At 37.4% G+C, this 14976-nt stretch overlaps 1 protein-coding gene across 3 annotated transcripts in view; it reads right to left on the bottom strand.

Moving 5' to 3' along the window:
- Positions 1-14976, bottom strand: part of ncs1b (neuronal calcium sensor 1b) — a 51721-nt gene that overhangs the window by 21159 nt on the left and 15586 nt on the right. For all 3 annotated transcript variants that reach the window (XM_051654066.1, XM_051654068.1, XM_051654069.1), the window contains one exon: positions 11215-11239. In XM_051654066.1, the coding sequence (XP_051510026.1) occupies positions 11215-11239 (25 nt within the window). The remainder of the gene's footprint in view (positions 1-11214; positions 11240-14976) is intronic.

The following is a 14976-nucleotide window of genomic DNA, read 5'->3' as shown; positions in this document are numbered from 1 at the left end:
CAATTAGTGTCTGTATATAAATAGTCAATGAGTTTGTTAGCTCTCACGTGGATGCACTGAGCAGGCTAGATACTGAGCCATGGGGAGCAGAAAAGAACTGTCAAAAGACCTGTGTAACAAGGTAATGGAACTTTATAAAGATGGAAAAGGATATCAAAATATCCAAAGCCCTGAAAATGCCAGTCAATACTGTTCAATCACTTATTAAGAAGAGGAAAATTCGGGGATCTCTTGATACCAAGCCAAGGTCCGGTAGACCAAGAAAGATTTCAGCCACAACTGCCAGAAGAATTGTTCGGGATACAAAGAAAAACCCACAGGTAACATCAGGAGAAATACAGGCTGCTCTGGAAAAAGATGGTGTGGTTGTTTCAAGGAGCACAATATGACGATACTTGAACAAAAATGAGCTGCATGGTCGAGTTGCCAGAAAGAAGCCAATGCCACAAAAAAGCCTGGTTACAATATGCCTGACAACACCTTGACATGCCTCACAGCTTCTGGCACACTGTAATTTGGAGTGCTGAGACCAAAATAGAGCTTTACGGTCACAACCATAAGCGCTATGTTTGGAGAGGGGTCAACAAGTATTGTGCTCCTTGAAACAACCACACCGTCTTTTTCCAGAGCAGCCTGTATTTCTCCTGAGGTTACCTGTGGGTTTTTCTTTGTATCCCAAACAATTCTTCTGGCAGTTGTGGCTGAAATCTTTCTTGGTCTACCTGATCTTGGCTTGGTATCAAGAGATCACTGAATTTTCCACTTCTTAATAAGTGATTGAACAGTACTGACTGGCATTTTCAAGGCTTTGGATATCTTTTTATATCCTTTTCCATCTTTATAAAGTTCCATTACCTTCTTACGCAGGTCTTTTGACAGTTCTTTTCTGCTCCCCATGGCTCAGCATCTAGCCTGCTCAGTGCATCTACGTGGGAGCTAACAAACTCATTGACTATTTATACACAGGCACTGTTTGCAATATAAAAAGCCACAGGTGTGGTAAATTAACCTTTAATTGTCATTTAAACCTGTGTGTGTTACCTTGTGTGTCTGTAACAAGGCCAAACATTCAAGGGTATGTAAACTTTTGATCAGGGCCATTTGGGTGATTTCTGTTATCATTATAATTTAAAAAGGAGCCAAACAACTATGTGATAATAAATGGCTTCATATGATCACTATCCTTAAATATTTTTTGCATGATCAGTCATATTTTCAAAATCAAAGCCAAAATTTCACAATTTCTGCCAGGATATGCAAACTTTTGAGCACAACTGTATATATATATATATATATATATATATATATATATATATATATATATATATATATATATATATATATATATATATATATATATCCCATGGTCTTAAAATCATAGGCTGTTAGAATATTTGTCTCTCTATCCCTTTCCTGATTATAATTAAGTAAATTGTATTTATAAAGCACATTTAAATTCAGCTTACACTGACCAAAGTGCTATACAAAAACAATTATAAAATACAATAAAATAAAATAAAATAAAATAAAAGATAACAATTACTAATCAACAAGTTAATAGCCAGGGAAGTCCAAAGAGTAAATATGTGTCTTAAGTCTAGATTTAAAGAAAGAGACTGAAGGAACACACTTAATGTCAGGTGGCAATTGATTCCATAAGCATGGAGCAGCAACTGCAAAGGCTCTTTCACCTTTTAATTTAAGACATGACCGTGGGACATAAAGGAGAGCTTTATTGGCAGACCTGAGAGACTTAGGAGATGAATGCAAATAAATAAGGTCAGAAATATAAGATGGGGCTTGTCAATTAAGAGCTTTAAAAACAATCAGCAAAATCTTGAATTGAATTCTAAAAAAGACCGGAAGCCAATGAAGAGAAGCTAGAATTGGAGTGATATGATCACGTTTTTTTTTGCACTCGTTAACAGTCTAGCCGCTGCATTCTGTACCATCTGCAGACGTGCCAATGAAGATTGGGGAAGACCAAGGTATAGAGAATTACAATAGTCCAGGCGTGATGTAATAAATGCATGAATGACTTTTTCCAGATCTTGAAAGGAAAGTGACGATTTAAGTCTGGAGATGACTCTCAACTGATAATATTTGTTTTTAACAACTGAGCTAATTTTTTTTTCAAGACAAAGCTCAGAGTAAAAGATAACACCTCAATTTTTTGCATGTGACTTAACATATGGAGTGAGATTGTCTAAGTAACTAACTATAGAGCTTCTAGTTTTGGAGGGACCAAAGATAATCACCTCAGTTTTATCATTGTTGAGCTGGAGAAAATTATTTGCCATCCAGCATTTAATATCCTCAAGACAGTCCATGAGAGGCTGCAAAGAGTCTCTAGATTTTAATGGGAGGTACAGCTGAGAATCATCGGCATAGAAATGGAAAGAGATGTTATATTTTCTAATGATGTTACCAAGTGGAAGCATGTACAGATTGAAGAGTAATGGCCCCAAAATAGACCCCTGAGGAACCCCACAGGAGACAGACAGATGAAGAAATGAACTGGCCAATAGCCACTGAGAATGTCCTGAATTTAAGATATGAATCAAACCAGAGTAGTGCTGTATCCTTAATGCCCACCCAGTGTTCAAGGCGTGACAGAAGGATGTTATGATCTACTGTGTCAAAAGTGGCACTAAGATCCAGTAAAATCAAAACTGCACTATCACCAGGATCAACTGCAAGTAACAAATCGTTCATCACTTTTAACAAAGCTGCTTCAGTACTGTGATGAGTCGTCATCATAACCTGATTGAAATGATTGAACCTGAGTCGAGTTCAGAAAAGGAAGTAACTGTGACACAACTTTATCCATAACTTTTGAAACAAATGGCAATTTTGAAATGGGACGATAATTATTCAAAACCTTTGCGTCAAGAGAAAGCAAAGATAAGGGTTAGGAACTCTCCTCTTGAAGAAGGACAGAATACTCATGGACATATGGGGCTGGAAAAGTGCAAGATCATATGGATCTGTTTACATACCCCAATAAAACAAGCTCTCCCCAATTCTATGTGAGGAGGCAGGGCTCACACAAGCAAGCTAATTAAAACATACTGCCACTGAAGTCACTTCAGCAAGAGTGTTCAAAGGACAGGTTATGATAATCAATAAAATATTAAAAGGACATCAATGCCTTTACGAAGTCAGTAGCATGTTTAGTGAGTTTACTGAAATGCACAATTTCAGCACAGCAGCTATACTACCTTATGGTTCAGTTGAGCAAGTGAGACTTCAAAAATGTTGTTTTTTTGATTGTTTTCAAGCAGATTACACAAACATTCCCCCATCTACCATTGGTCAAAAAAAAAAAAAAAAAAAAAAAAAAAAAAGTCCCTTGAACCCTCCCTGAAGTCACATCATTGGTTGAGCCAGTGTTGATTTGACAGGCTGATCAGAATGCTAGAGCAAACAGAGCAATGCCACAGAGACAAAGTGTTTACACTTTTCGAGTAAATTTCAACCTACAAATAGCTTTCTTATAGTTGCATATTAAGCCAGGAAGAAGTATTTTACCATCGAAAAAAATTCACACTTCAACTGTAAGGACTCCAGCAGTTATGCGTACCATAAAAAAACTTTGTACAGAAAACCTCTTACAGATATTCCCACACACACTCTCCAAGTATCCTGTTAAGGGCCAGAGGTTTGTATAACCTCTTGTGGCTTTATGATGCCACCCTTTGGCCACATACAGAGCAATGCAAACTGTTTAATTTCTGAACAATTGCCCTTTTACACCACACTGGTCAGAAAAAAAAAAAAAAAAAAAAAAAACAGACAAGCACTGATGATTCACAAATCAATCAGACTATTTTTACAGCTGAAACAGGAGCAAGAAAATAGAAAGGAGAAAATGTTCTCTGAAAGTATGATTAATGCATTAGTCATTCATTGGAAAAGGGGTCTGTAGGTGGTAGTGGCAAGGGAGAGGACTGTAGCATCCGCTCAGGGAGCCCTAAGAACCTTCTGCCTCTCAACCAAACACATCAATGCAAACATACACATTTGTTTTTCAGTCCTTATGGGGACTTTTCATTGACTTTTTATATTGAGCTAAATACATATTTTCTATCCTCTTACCCTACCCCTAAACCTCACCAGTTTTTCTGCATTTTAAAATTTTCATTTAGACATTAAAAATGTATATTTATTGAGCCATTTCCCTCACGGGGACAGTTGACTCCCCATGTCAGAGATTTCAGGTTAGTGCAGTTTCATGATGAGGATGTAACCATAGCGACTGTTTGCCTGCATCATGAAAACGCTCCTGTCATTCTATTCTCACCACAGTTTGGGGGTGAACATTAACTGAAGCTGCTGACCCGTATCTGCATGATTTTATGCATTGCACTGCTGCCACAAGATTGGCTAATTAGATAATCACATGAATAAGTAGATGTACAGGTGTTCCTAATAAAGTGGTTGGTGAGTGTATATTACTGTAATTAAATTGCATTAAACCATCATATTAATATTTTAGATTGTCTAACCCAACCCTAAACCTAACCACTTATCAACAATATAGAAGATGTAACAGGCAGGTAATATAGTCACAATAATTTGATTTACATTATACTCTAATACAGATATTTTTGAACACCTAACTCCACCCCTATGCCTATGCCTAAACCTAACCAATAATATAACAACAATATAGAAAACCAACAATTAAAATAGGTAACAAGCAGATAAATGTACAGTCACAATAACTGATTCCAAAAATGACAACAACAACAACAACATAAAACATAAAAGTAACAACTCGTGCCTTCTTCTGGAACCATACGATAGTTTAGTGCAAGGAACAAAGTGAAACTTAAAGGAATAGTTCACCCCAAAATTCTCTCATCATTTACTCACCCTTATGACACCTCAAACTCATGATTCATCATGATCATGATTTGAAGTATGAATACATTTCCTAGTTCTTTACGCATGCGCAGCTTTGGATAATTATCTTTTTTAAGGTGCTTTTTGAGTCACAGCTCAGACATTCTGAAAATACCTTTTATGTCCTGCAGCAAACAAATGAGTAAATAAGCAATAAATAAATAAAGCAATGAGTAAATGAAGGCAGAATTTTCAATTAATTTCATTTTAAAATGTAGCATTTTGTAAAGTATTGAAAGTTGCTATAGGGATGTATCGTTATACGAGTGAGTTGTTCAGGGTTAATGATCTTTGTGGGGACTTTTGGTATCTCCTATTCCCCATTTGGTATTCTATCCCTGTAGCACACACTCTTGTGGGTCTAGGAAGGAGGAAGTGGAAGCCGGCTAAACAGTCTAACATAAGTTTTATTCACTTCTTTACAACTCAAAATTCACACGCGGTTTGCTTTTCAGCAGTAGCACACAGACAGGTTTGTCTCTCTCCCCCTCCGGGCTTCTCGTCTCCCATTTTCTCCCCAACGCTGCTCACTGAAACACAGAACAGCTGTGAGAGAAATTACGCACAGGTGCGAGACCTTATCATTCATTGCTCTCATTCACAAACCAGCGCTCAGCCATGCCCCCGCTTCCACAATCCCCTAAACCAGAAAGCTTTCTGCCTTTTAAATTTTCATCAAGACAGTATTTAGTTTATTGTAATTTGTTTAGTTTAGTTTATAAAGCCATATTTCTCCAGGGGACTGTTGGCTAGTTCCTCCAATGTAGGTGATTTCCTATATTTGTGGGTAGGCACGCACGCACGCACGCACGCACGCACACACACACACACACACACACACACACACACACACACACACAATAGGATGATCACATTCTTCACAGGATTACGCATGCACAGACTGAGCATGGAGCAAATGAGAAGGGTAACAGCATTTTGCTTTACGCTAATCCGACTTGATTGCAGCTTAATTTGAGGTAGCCACTGTTGACAAAGCAATGTCTGCTGTTTTTGGAAAAGTGAGACATACAAAGCACTTATATTTCAAATATGATGTTAATGAATGCATTTAATTCTAAAAAGACACTTTTAATGTTCAGATGTCAACAGAAAACATATTTAACCCCCAAAAGCACATAGCTAAAAATATCAGCTTTCATTCACTGTACACATCTGTATAAACACTCTAATGCTTCATCAGTTTCTGGTTTGAAAAAAACTGTCAGCCTCATTCTCTAATTATACACAATTAAATTGTCCATACAAGTCACTTATTTGAGGACTATGAATGTCACCCATCATCAGTCAACTAGATCTTGGATGCATTGGCACTGAAGAGCACTAATTACACAAAACATTTGGCAATTTTTTCCCTTGGTAAATTCCCTTGTCATTGCTCACACAGCTGCACTGATGGTGGTTCATTTGACCCTCATCACTTCTCAACCTCTCTGGCCCTTAACCTCTTGAAAGGGAAAACGCTACAGCAATATAATGTAGGTTGGAAGTTACTAGAGGGAGTGATTTGATCAGGAGTTTATAAAATTAACATAATAATAATAATAATAATAATAATAATAATGTTAGATGTTTGTTTGTGTTGCTGTATGCTGTATGCAATATACCCAAGTAGAACATGTTCCTGGATCAACATCCTTGTTGATCATGGAACAATTCTGCTATCAACGAATCAGAATTTAAAGGTGCACTATAAAATGTTTACCCCAAAATAAATTAATAACATAAGAATAATAAATCTATAATATTAAAAAATAATAATAATATTTAAATATTATATTTTAAATCCTTACATTTCTGGTTGTTTCTCAAAAAGTATTGCATGCCTTCAGAAGACTTAATATGCAAGAGTCACATGGACTACTTTTATGACATTTCTGGGTCTGTTTTTGAGCTTTTAAGTGAGTCTCAATCAACTGCCATTATATTGAAATCAGTGGACCAGTCATCCTTTTAAAATCCTTCTTTTGTATTCCATGGAAGATATCAAGTCAAGAATGAGGGTGAGTAAATGAGGACATTTGTGCTCATGAGCCTTTCAGGACCGTGATCTGGCCCTGGGTTTGGGCTATAATTGTTTGATAGGAACATTGTCCCACGACCACTTGGCTCAAACATGTGTGCATGTGCTGTGCATACATTTGAATGTACAGTTTTTGTTTAGTGAGACTGCTGACAAATGCTTTGCCACCTTACAGCACTTCAGCAGTGCCAGCCATTAAATGGCACTTCAGAAGATTGCAGTATGTTCAAATACAGACTTTCGTAGTGATGGCCAGCACAAATGAATCCATTAGCTCCTGCAGGGGAAGACAAATGACTAAATAAACATTCTGCTATTTAATTGCTGCTCCTCAGGCTGTTGGTTAACCTATGCAAAGCCATTAATTTAAATTCCAATCTGGCATACTATGAAGGAAAATAGCTTGCTGATCAATGCACATCAGTGCATATGAAAAGAAGTAATTTATATACATATAATTAATAAAATCCCAATGGGGTTTCAGTACTTATGTGGCTGCTTTTATGAATTACCTGCGACAGAATGCCTGTGTCTAAGATAAGAGGACAATGAATGCTGTTGCCTACACCAATAAGAATGCAATTCTGTCAGGCTAATATAATAGTTCTCTAATTCAGTTTGAGAGCAGGAGGAAGATGGCCATCTTGGATTCATTATATTTCAGAGGAGTCCAGCTCTGAACATAGACAAACTGAGTTTGGAAAACAGATCAAAATCACAACCACACAAAAACATATATGAATATACACTAGGGCCTTAAAGTCTGGCTCCACATTAAAAGATCTGGGATTTACAATCTAATTGAAATTTGGAACAGAATGTTTGAGGATTTTGAAAAATGTAAAACAAAAGAAATAATAAAAAGACATAATAAAAAAAGAAACATCATGATGTAAAATAAATACAAATAATTTAAGATTCTGAACTATTTCTAAGTAACAATTACAATAAGCAAATTTGTGCCATTGATAATTTTAAATAATTTATATTAAAAAAAAAAACAAATGTCAGATTTCCTTGCTTCTGTTGAAGCACACAGGATGCTCTTTGGAATATTCCCAAATGATGCTGAAGATGCTGCACCAGTGTGTTGAGTCCATGCCAGCTTGTGTGCATGCTGTCATTAAAACAAAAAATAAAATTGTATTTATTGCATTTTCACAAGTGGACTCAGACTATATATACCCTCCTGAGACCCGAGCATGACTGCTGTGTGCATCTTCCATTTTTTTATTTGCAATTAGTAGCACCAAATATATTTGCACATACACACAAAAAATATAATAATAATTATATATATATATATATATATATATATATATATATATATATATATATATATATATATATATATATATATATATATATCTCAACAGTTAGTTCCGGTCCTCGAATTGGATTGGACGAGAGACATTCCATGAGCACTGATGGTCTGACACTGGCTGTGTCTCGTTTGGAAGGCTGCATGCTAGGTAGAATGCGTCCTTTGAAGGCTGCAGTATACCGAGTGTCCTCCTTTAAACGAGCCTCGTTTAAACGAGACGGCCTTCGTAGGACAAACGGAAACGGAACGTAACATGGTTGCTATGACAGCACGCCACTCTTTAACAAGCGCGAGCACTTTGAGTGAGAAGGGAACAAAGTCCCTTTAGAAGGGAATGTATGAGGTACATACATTATATGTTATAAAGATGTAAAGAGAAAAGAAAATAGATTATACAGGTGCACTTTTAGTCTAATACTTTATTTTAATTATATATTAATATAATTATACATATTATATACTCTGCACCCATCTACTGAGGTACTTCAACTTGGGAATTAACATTACTTGCGTTTGAACATCATATTTACAGGGCAAATGGGCATTTTTTTTAGACATTTCCGTTGAAGCAAAGAATTGTGGGTTATGAGTGCCCATGATGGATACACCTCATGCATCCTCCGAACTCCCGTGAAAGAAGGTCGCATTCGAAGGCTGCATTCGGAGTGTCCTACTCACTTTTCTGAAACGAGACAGCCTCGATGACGTATGCGGCCGACAAATGTGACCTCTGGAGGACGCATCCTTCCATCCTGCATCCTTGCAACGAGACACAGCCACCATCAGCGCTCGGACGCTTCACTGTGTGTGTATCACTCCGCTTGTGTTCGTGCCATTCTAAACTAAAGTGTAAGAGCAGTGCAGATGTGTTAAGAGCTACGGTTTGTCTTTTTTTTTTTACATGTAATTTTTTTGACATTGCATATGTTAGCCAGCAGGTTAGGTGACGTGAAGTGAATCCGCCTCAGCCAGCGTTTACATACAGCACTATATGATCGCTTGTATTACTACTACTAAAGCTAGGAAATAGCTTTAAACGGCTTTAAACGAACAACTTCAGCATTACGGCTCATCACAGCTGAGAGACACAACAGACTGATTAATTACACAAACTGAAGGCGCTTACCTCTTACTGGACTTTCCACATTGGAGTGGACACACTGTTTAAAATGGAGGACAATGTGGTTTCTATAGTGATCGACTCTTGTGCACCGGCTACCGCGAAATAGGTAGAATTACCCCCGTTTGGACCGCTACTTTTCCACTTCAGAAAGCTGACAGCATCTTTGCTTGGGAGTGGCAACAGGTGATGCACACACTCCGTCTGTCTCTCTCTCTCTCTCTCTCTCTCTCTCACCTCACTCACACACTCTTCCTTGTTTATCCAATAACTTGTTAGAAACAGCATAAGCCGTGATACTATTTCTGAAGTGAAATTTTTTAATTACTAACGGAGGCTTGGACGCATCATTTGGTTAGAACCAGCAACGGCAGATTCTGATCTGCTGCGTAATAAAGTAGTTCCATGCACTAATGCATTTTTATGACTGTACTCAGTTTTTCCACATTTTTTAACATTTACTTGTTCATTGAACTGTTGTATATAAGCAATATCACACTAGCAATCATGCAATATGGCCCTACATCAGCACTGCTGTGATTCGGCCGCAGGCCGAGTGCCGTAGGTAATCACAGCAGTGCTGATTTAGGGCCATATCGCACTCTTGCTTGTGTTCTACATTTGAATGTAACAAAATAGAAAAATAATTTGAATGTAAAAATTATATGCTGTCATTATGCTTCAAAAGGAACAGATGATATTTTAACATTCTATCCAACAGCACTTGATTGATAAACTCTATAAAATATTTTTATATTAGACACCATTGCTTTGACTGACTCTGGGCCCACAATGCAGTTTTGTATAGACTAGTCTGAGTGCTTAGGATTTTTTTTTTCTTCTTCTTTTCTTCTGCCGACTTGGGGAAAGAAAAAAAAAGTGCAATGTGCAAATGTTAATGTATATCATGATAAATATCGATATCGAATGATATGAAAAAGAATTTTGTGATAATATTTTTGGCCATATTGCCCAGCCCTAACACACACACACACACACACACCGTTCTGACTATTCTGTGGATCACACAAGTACTGTGGCTGAAAGCAAGAGAATCTCTTCAGCTCTGTGTTACTTCATATAACATCATCCATCCTCAGACAGGATCCTTAGTGGATGATAGATACTGAAATGTCAACAGTACAGGACTCAGAAAGATGGAGTGAGATCTCATTTGCAGAGAATTCATAGTTATCCAAAATACACCTAACTCACATGCCACTGCAGACCAACATCCACATCCTTTATCACTGGTTTTATGTCTGCCAGCAGCCGTGGAAATGAGTCAACAATTTAGCCTGGCAAACACCCAGGCACACACAGTGCCAATGTTGGGCTGACATAGGGCTTGCCAGAAAAGGTGCCAGTGCTTTTTTTTTTTTTTACAGAAAAGGCTCAAAGGTGCTCTGTTGGCAACCATTTATACTGAGAGACTTAAAACTTAAAATGTAATGCTCTAATTATATGACACATAACAGTATTAATGTCCATTATGCATTGTCTACAGGAAATGAGAACAGGAAAATAGCAGTGAATGGACAGATAGACTATAATATTACCGTCAAATGTGTGTTTCAGGGGTAGAAACTGAAATGTTTTATTAGAGAAGCACAACTACAAAAAGAAGAGAGGAAAGACTGCTGTGTTGAGTGGCCAAAGCAGATGGAGGCAGACAAGCATGCTGTACTCAGTGTGGTGTGCCAAAACAGACAACAGAAGCATGAGAGGAGATATGGAGGATACAGACACAGAGCAGGGGATAGATATAGATGGATGGACAGATGGATGAGAGATGATAGACAGACAGACAGACAGACTTACCATTGCTGAACCTCTTTCTCTGTAACTGTAGGAAAAATATAGGGGAGGACACAATGAATAAGTTATTGAATTCAAGACAAAAGTAAAATATAATGCAACACATACATTTGTTTGCTGTTTACAGAGACTTGCGTTGTCACAGAGACAGGTGTGATATTACACGACAATTAATTCAGTGACATCTGTCTGGTAATAGGGAAATTTTATGTGTGCCATTCCATAATAAAAAAAAAATCACTAACAAACAATTGCTCATAAAACAAATTAAAGCTCCATTAATTTTAAGGAAACACTTTAGAACAAGGTTCCATTTGTTAGCATTAGTTAACAACATTAGTTAACATGAACTAACTATAAACAATAATTTTACAGCATTTATTAATCTTGATTAATGTTAATTTCAACATATACTGTAGTATTACATTTTTTTAAATCAAAATGTGTATATGTTAACATTAGTTAATTCAATATGAACTAACAATGAACAATATTTTTTATTAACTACCATTAACAAAGATTAGTGAATGCTGTAAAAAATATATATTGTTCATTATAAGTTCATGATACCTAATGCATTAACTAATGTAAACAAATGGAACCTTACTGTAAAGTTTTACCAGTTTGAAAATAATTATACACTAATATATCACTTTGCTGACACTTCTATCTAAAGCTACTTATAACAGATTTATTATAAGACAGTCAGCCTGGAGCAAACTGGGCTACAGCTTACAGGGTTTGAACCTACAATTTTTAGTTGCAAGCCCAGAAAAGGAGAGAGTGGATTAATGAAAAGAGGCACATATTTAGTTAGAACCTGAATACAAACAGTGGTTAGCTCTCCATAAAAGCCTGTGATTTAAAGGTGCATTCAGTAATTTTTCTTCTCATTAAAAAAGTTTAACTCCTAAAGACATGAATTGTAATTTTGCAATATACGTAGGAAATCATGACCACTCACATTCAATGAAAGACTTCAGTCATATCAGTAACCTTATAAAAGCTGTTTTATTCTACATGGAGAGGGTCCACACACAGGGTTGCCATGTTAGAATAACATGACCAGCCGAATACTACTCATTTAATCTCAGTAACCGTCCTGTTATTTGACACTTTCACTCATTGATAAAAGTAATGAATACTAAATTTCTACAATAGCATCTGAAACTGAAAACTATTGATTTTAAATTATGCGGCATCCAAGCTAGGTGTCAATGTAAGTCCAAGATGACAAAGACAAAAGTTACTGATCCCCTATGATGTATTTTCAGTGCATTACTTGCATCTTATCTATACATTCTAAGAGGAAGCTTTCTCAACTAGACCCCAAGAGTCGTCTCCAAACAAATCAGTAAGTATGGTTATCTGTCCTTTCACATGAGGACAAAAACTAGAGCTGAATATGGGCAAAGACACATGTTGATACAACATGATATTTGGTACATACACAAAACACCATGTTGCATGTTTTATCATTTCGTTACAGTTTCTTACAATCTGTACAACTGGAACTGAGGTAGAATTCGTTCAATCAGCATAATCCTCCTGTTCTCCCTGGGCATCCTATTACTTTGGAACTTGCAATTTGACCCAGTGAGTACAGACGTGGGCAATCTTATAAACTGAGCAGGTATTTTGCTTTTAATTGCCAAAACAAAAACAATTTCCTCTCACACAACAGATGTCATTTTAGGTAAAAATGACTGTATAAGGAGTAGGCTACATGAAACAGTACCCACACAACCCAAGCACTTAGACACAGTTTGAATGCGGTTTTATTGTTGCTGGGAAACAGAAGTAACTTTGAAGCTTGGTTACAATGGCCGAAAAAAGTACCCAACAACCTGTAGCCATCAACATGCAGCATGGGTTTAGTTTTGATCTTTCATTCCTGGAAACATTCATGAAAATAAATAAAGCCTACATCTAATTCTACTGTCACTGTCATATTTGTCTAGTGGTGTGGGAATTGATGATTTGTTGATAACCTGGAAAGGCATCAACAGTGAAATACAGCTGATTCACAGTAGGGAGTCTTGTCACTGAGACAAAAAAAGCATGTGAGTGAGACAGTGTCTGTCTTCCTAAGTCTTATTAAAACCTCCTTTGGGAATGTTGTGCTCCATTTCTGAGGAAAAAAAATGAGGGAGGGAAAGAGAGAAAGAGAGACTAAGACAGAAACAGAGATTAAGAGACAACAAAGTAACAAGATAAAACTTGGACACCTTGGGCCTCTGCTTAAAAAACAGGCAATGAAGGCATGAGAATTTTTGCACCCAACCCAAAATTCAATAATGGCATTGGCCGCGGATCCACTATTAGGCCAAATGACGGTGTGCTAGTGCATGCCAGGGCCAGTTGCGTTCCCACTGTCACTTCCAGGACTTCATCGTGCCTCCTTGGGGCTTCCTCGGGGGCTTCCCAAGTGCCTTTGGCCCACCGATTACCCTTGGGCCAAAGAAGGCCAATTGGGGTTGAGGCGGGGTCAATGTCAAAAGCAGAGACAGATCAGAAGGTCAGTACCAAGATTCTCATTTCCCAATTTTTCATATCTAGGTATCAGCTTACCTCAACAGATCAACGGAGAACGGAGAATCATCAGTACTGGTCAGTAGATGAAATCAGGGCTCTTCTGACTATTTGGGCTGATGAAAATGTGCAACACATGATTGACGGCGTCTGCCGAAACGAAGACATGATTAAGTATATCGTCGCCGAACTTGCCAAGTTGTGTATCCAGCGCACAACAAACAATACAGGTTTGGTAAAAAAAAATAAAAAATTTGGGCACAGTACAAATCTGTGTTCATTTCGAGGGCTAGCTAGTCTCTAGAGTCTGACACCTCAGCTTGAGCTTTCCTCTTGCTTTTGAAATGGGCGGGTTGTGTGTGACGTTGGCACCAGGGCAGTGTATTAAGGGTGGGTTTTAGGGCAACACTGAGAGGCTATTGGCACAATGGTGGGAATGCAGATCGATTTTGTTCTTGCGGCTCAAGGTCCGAGGCTACTGGCCCCGGCTGACCAGTTGATAGCCCTCTCTAACCAGTTGGGATTAGCATTTATCAATATTCTCAACTTGCTTGGAGTCAGACAAAATGTGACAGGACCAACTCATTGCCAAAATCATATGCTAGATTTAATTCTGCCATATGGAGTTGATGTTGATATTATAGAAAATCTACCGCAGAGCGATGACATCTCAGATCATTACCCCGTCTCTTGTATTCTGCGATCAGCTAATGTTACTCAATCTACACCATGCTATTGTTTAGGTAGAACATTTTTTCGACCACTAAAGATAGCTTCACTAATAATCTTGGAGATCTATCTCATAGACTCAGTAAGCCACAAAGTCTAGAAGAACTTGATGAAATAACAGAAAATATAAATATAGTCTTCTCAAGTACTCTTGATAGTGTCGTCCCCCTTCGATTAAAGAAAATTAAAGAAAAAAGCCACGCACCATGGTACAATGATCACACTCATACTCTCAAGAAAGCATCTTGGAAAATGGTGTCTGTAGCTACAGACAGGAACTAAATCTGCCAGGTCAGCATATTTTAGCAAACTCATAGAAAATAACCACAACAATCCTAGGTGTTTGTTCAGTACTGTGGCTAAACTGGTTAGGAATAAAGCTTCAACTGAACCAGATATTCTGTCACAGCACAATAGTAATGACTTCATGAATTTCTGATCAAATTGAAATAATCAGAAATAAAATTGGAATTATGCAATCATCTGTCACAGTACCTCTGAAAA

Source organism: Myxocyprinus asiaticus, chromosome 24, assembly GCF_019703515.2.
Source record: "Myxocyprinus asiaticus isolate MX2 ecotype Aquarium Trade chromosome 24, UBuf_Myxa_2, whole genome shotgun sequence".
Classification (NCBI taxonomy): domain Eukaryota; kingdom Metazoa; phylum Chordata; class Actinopteri; order Cypriniformes; family Catostomidae; genus Myxocyprinus; species Myxocyprinus asiaticus.
The sequence above is the reverse complement of the archived record's forward strand: the minus strand, read 5'-3'. Positions and strand labels throughout refer to the sequence as shown.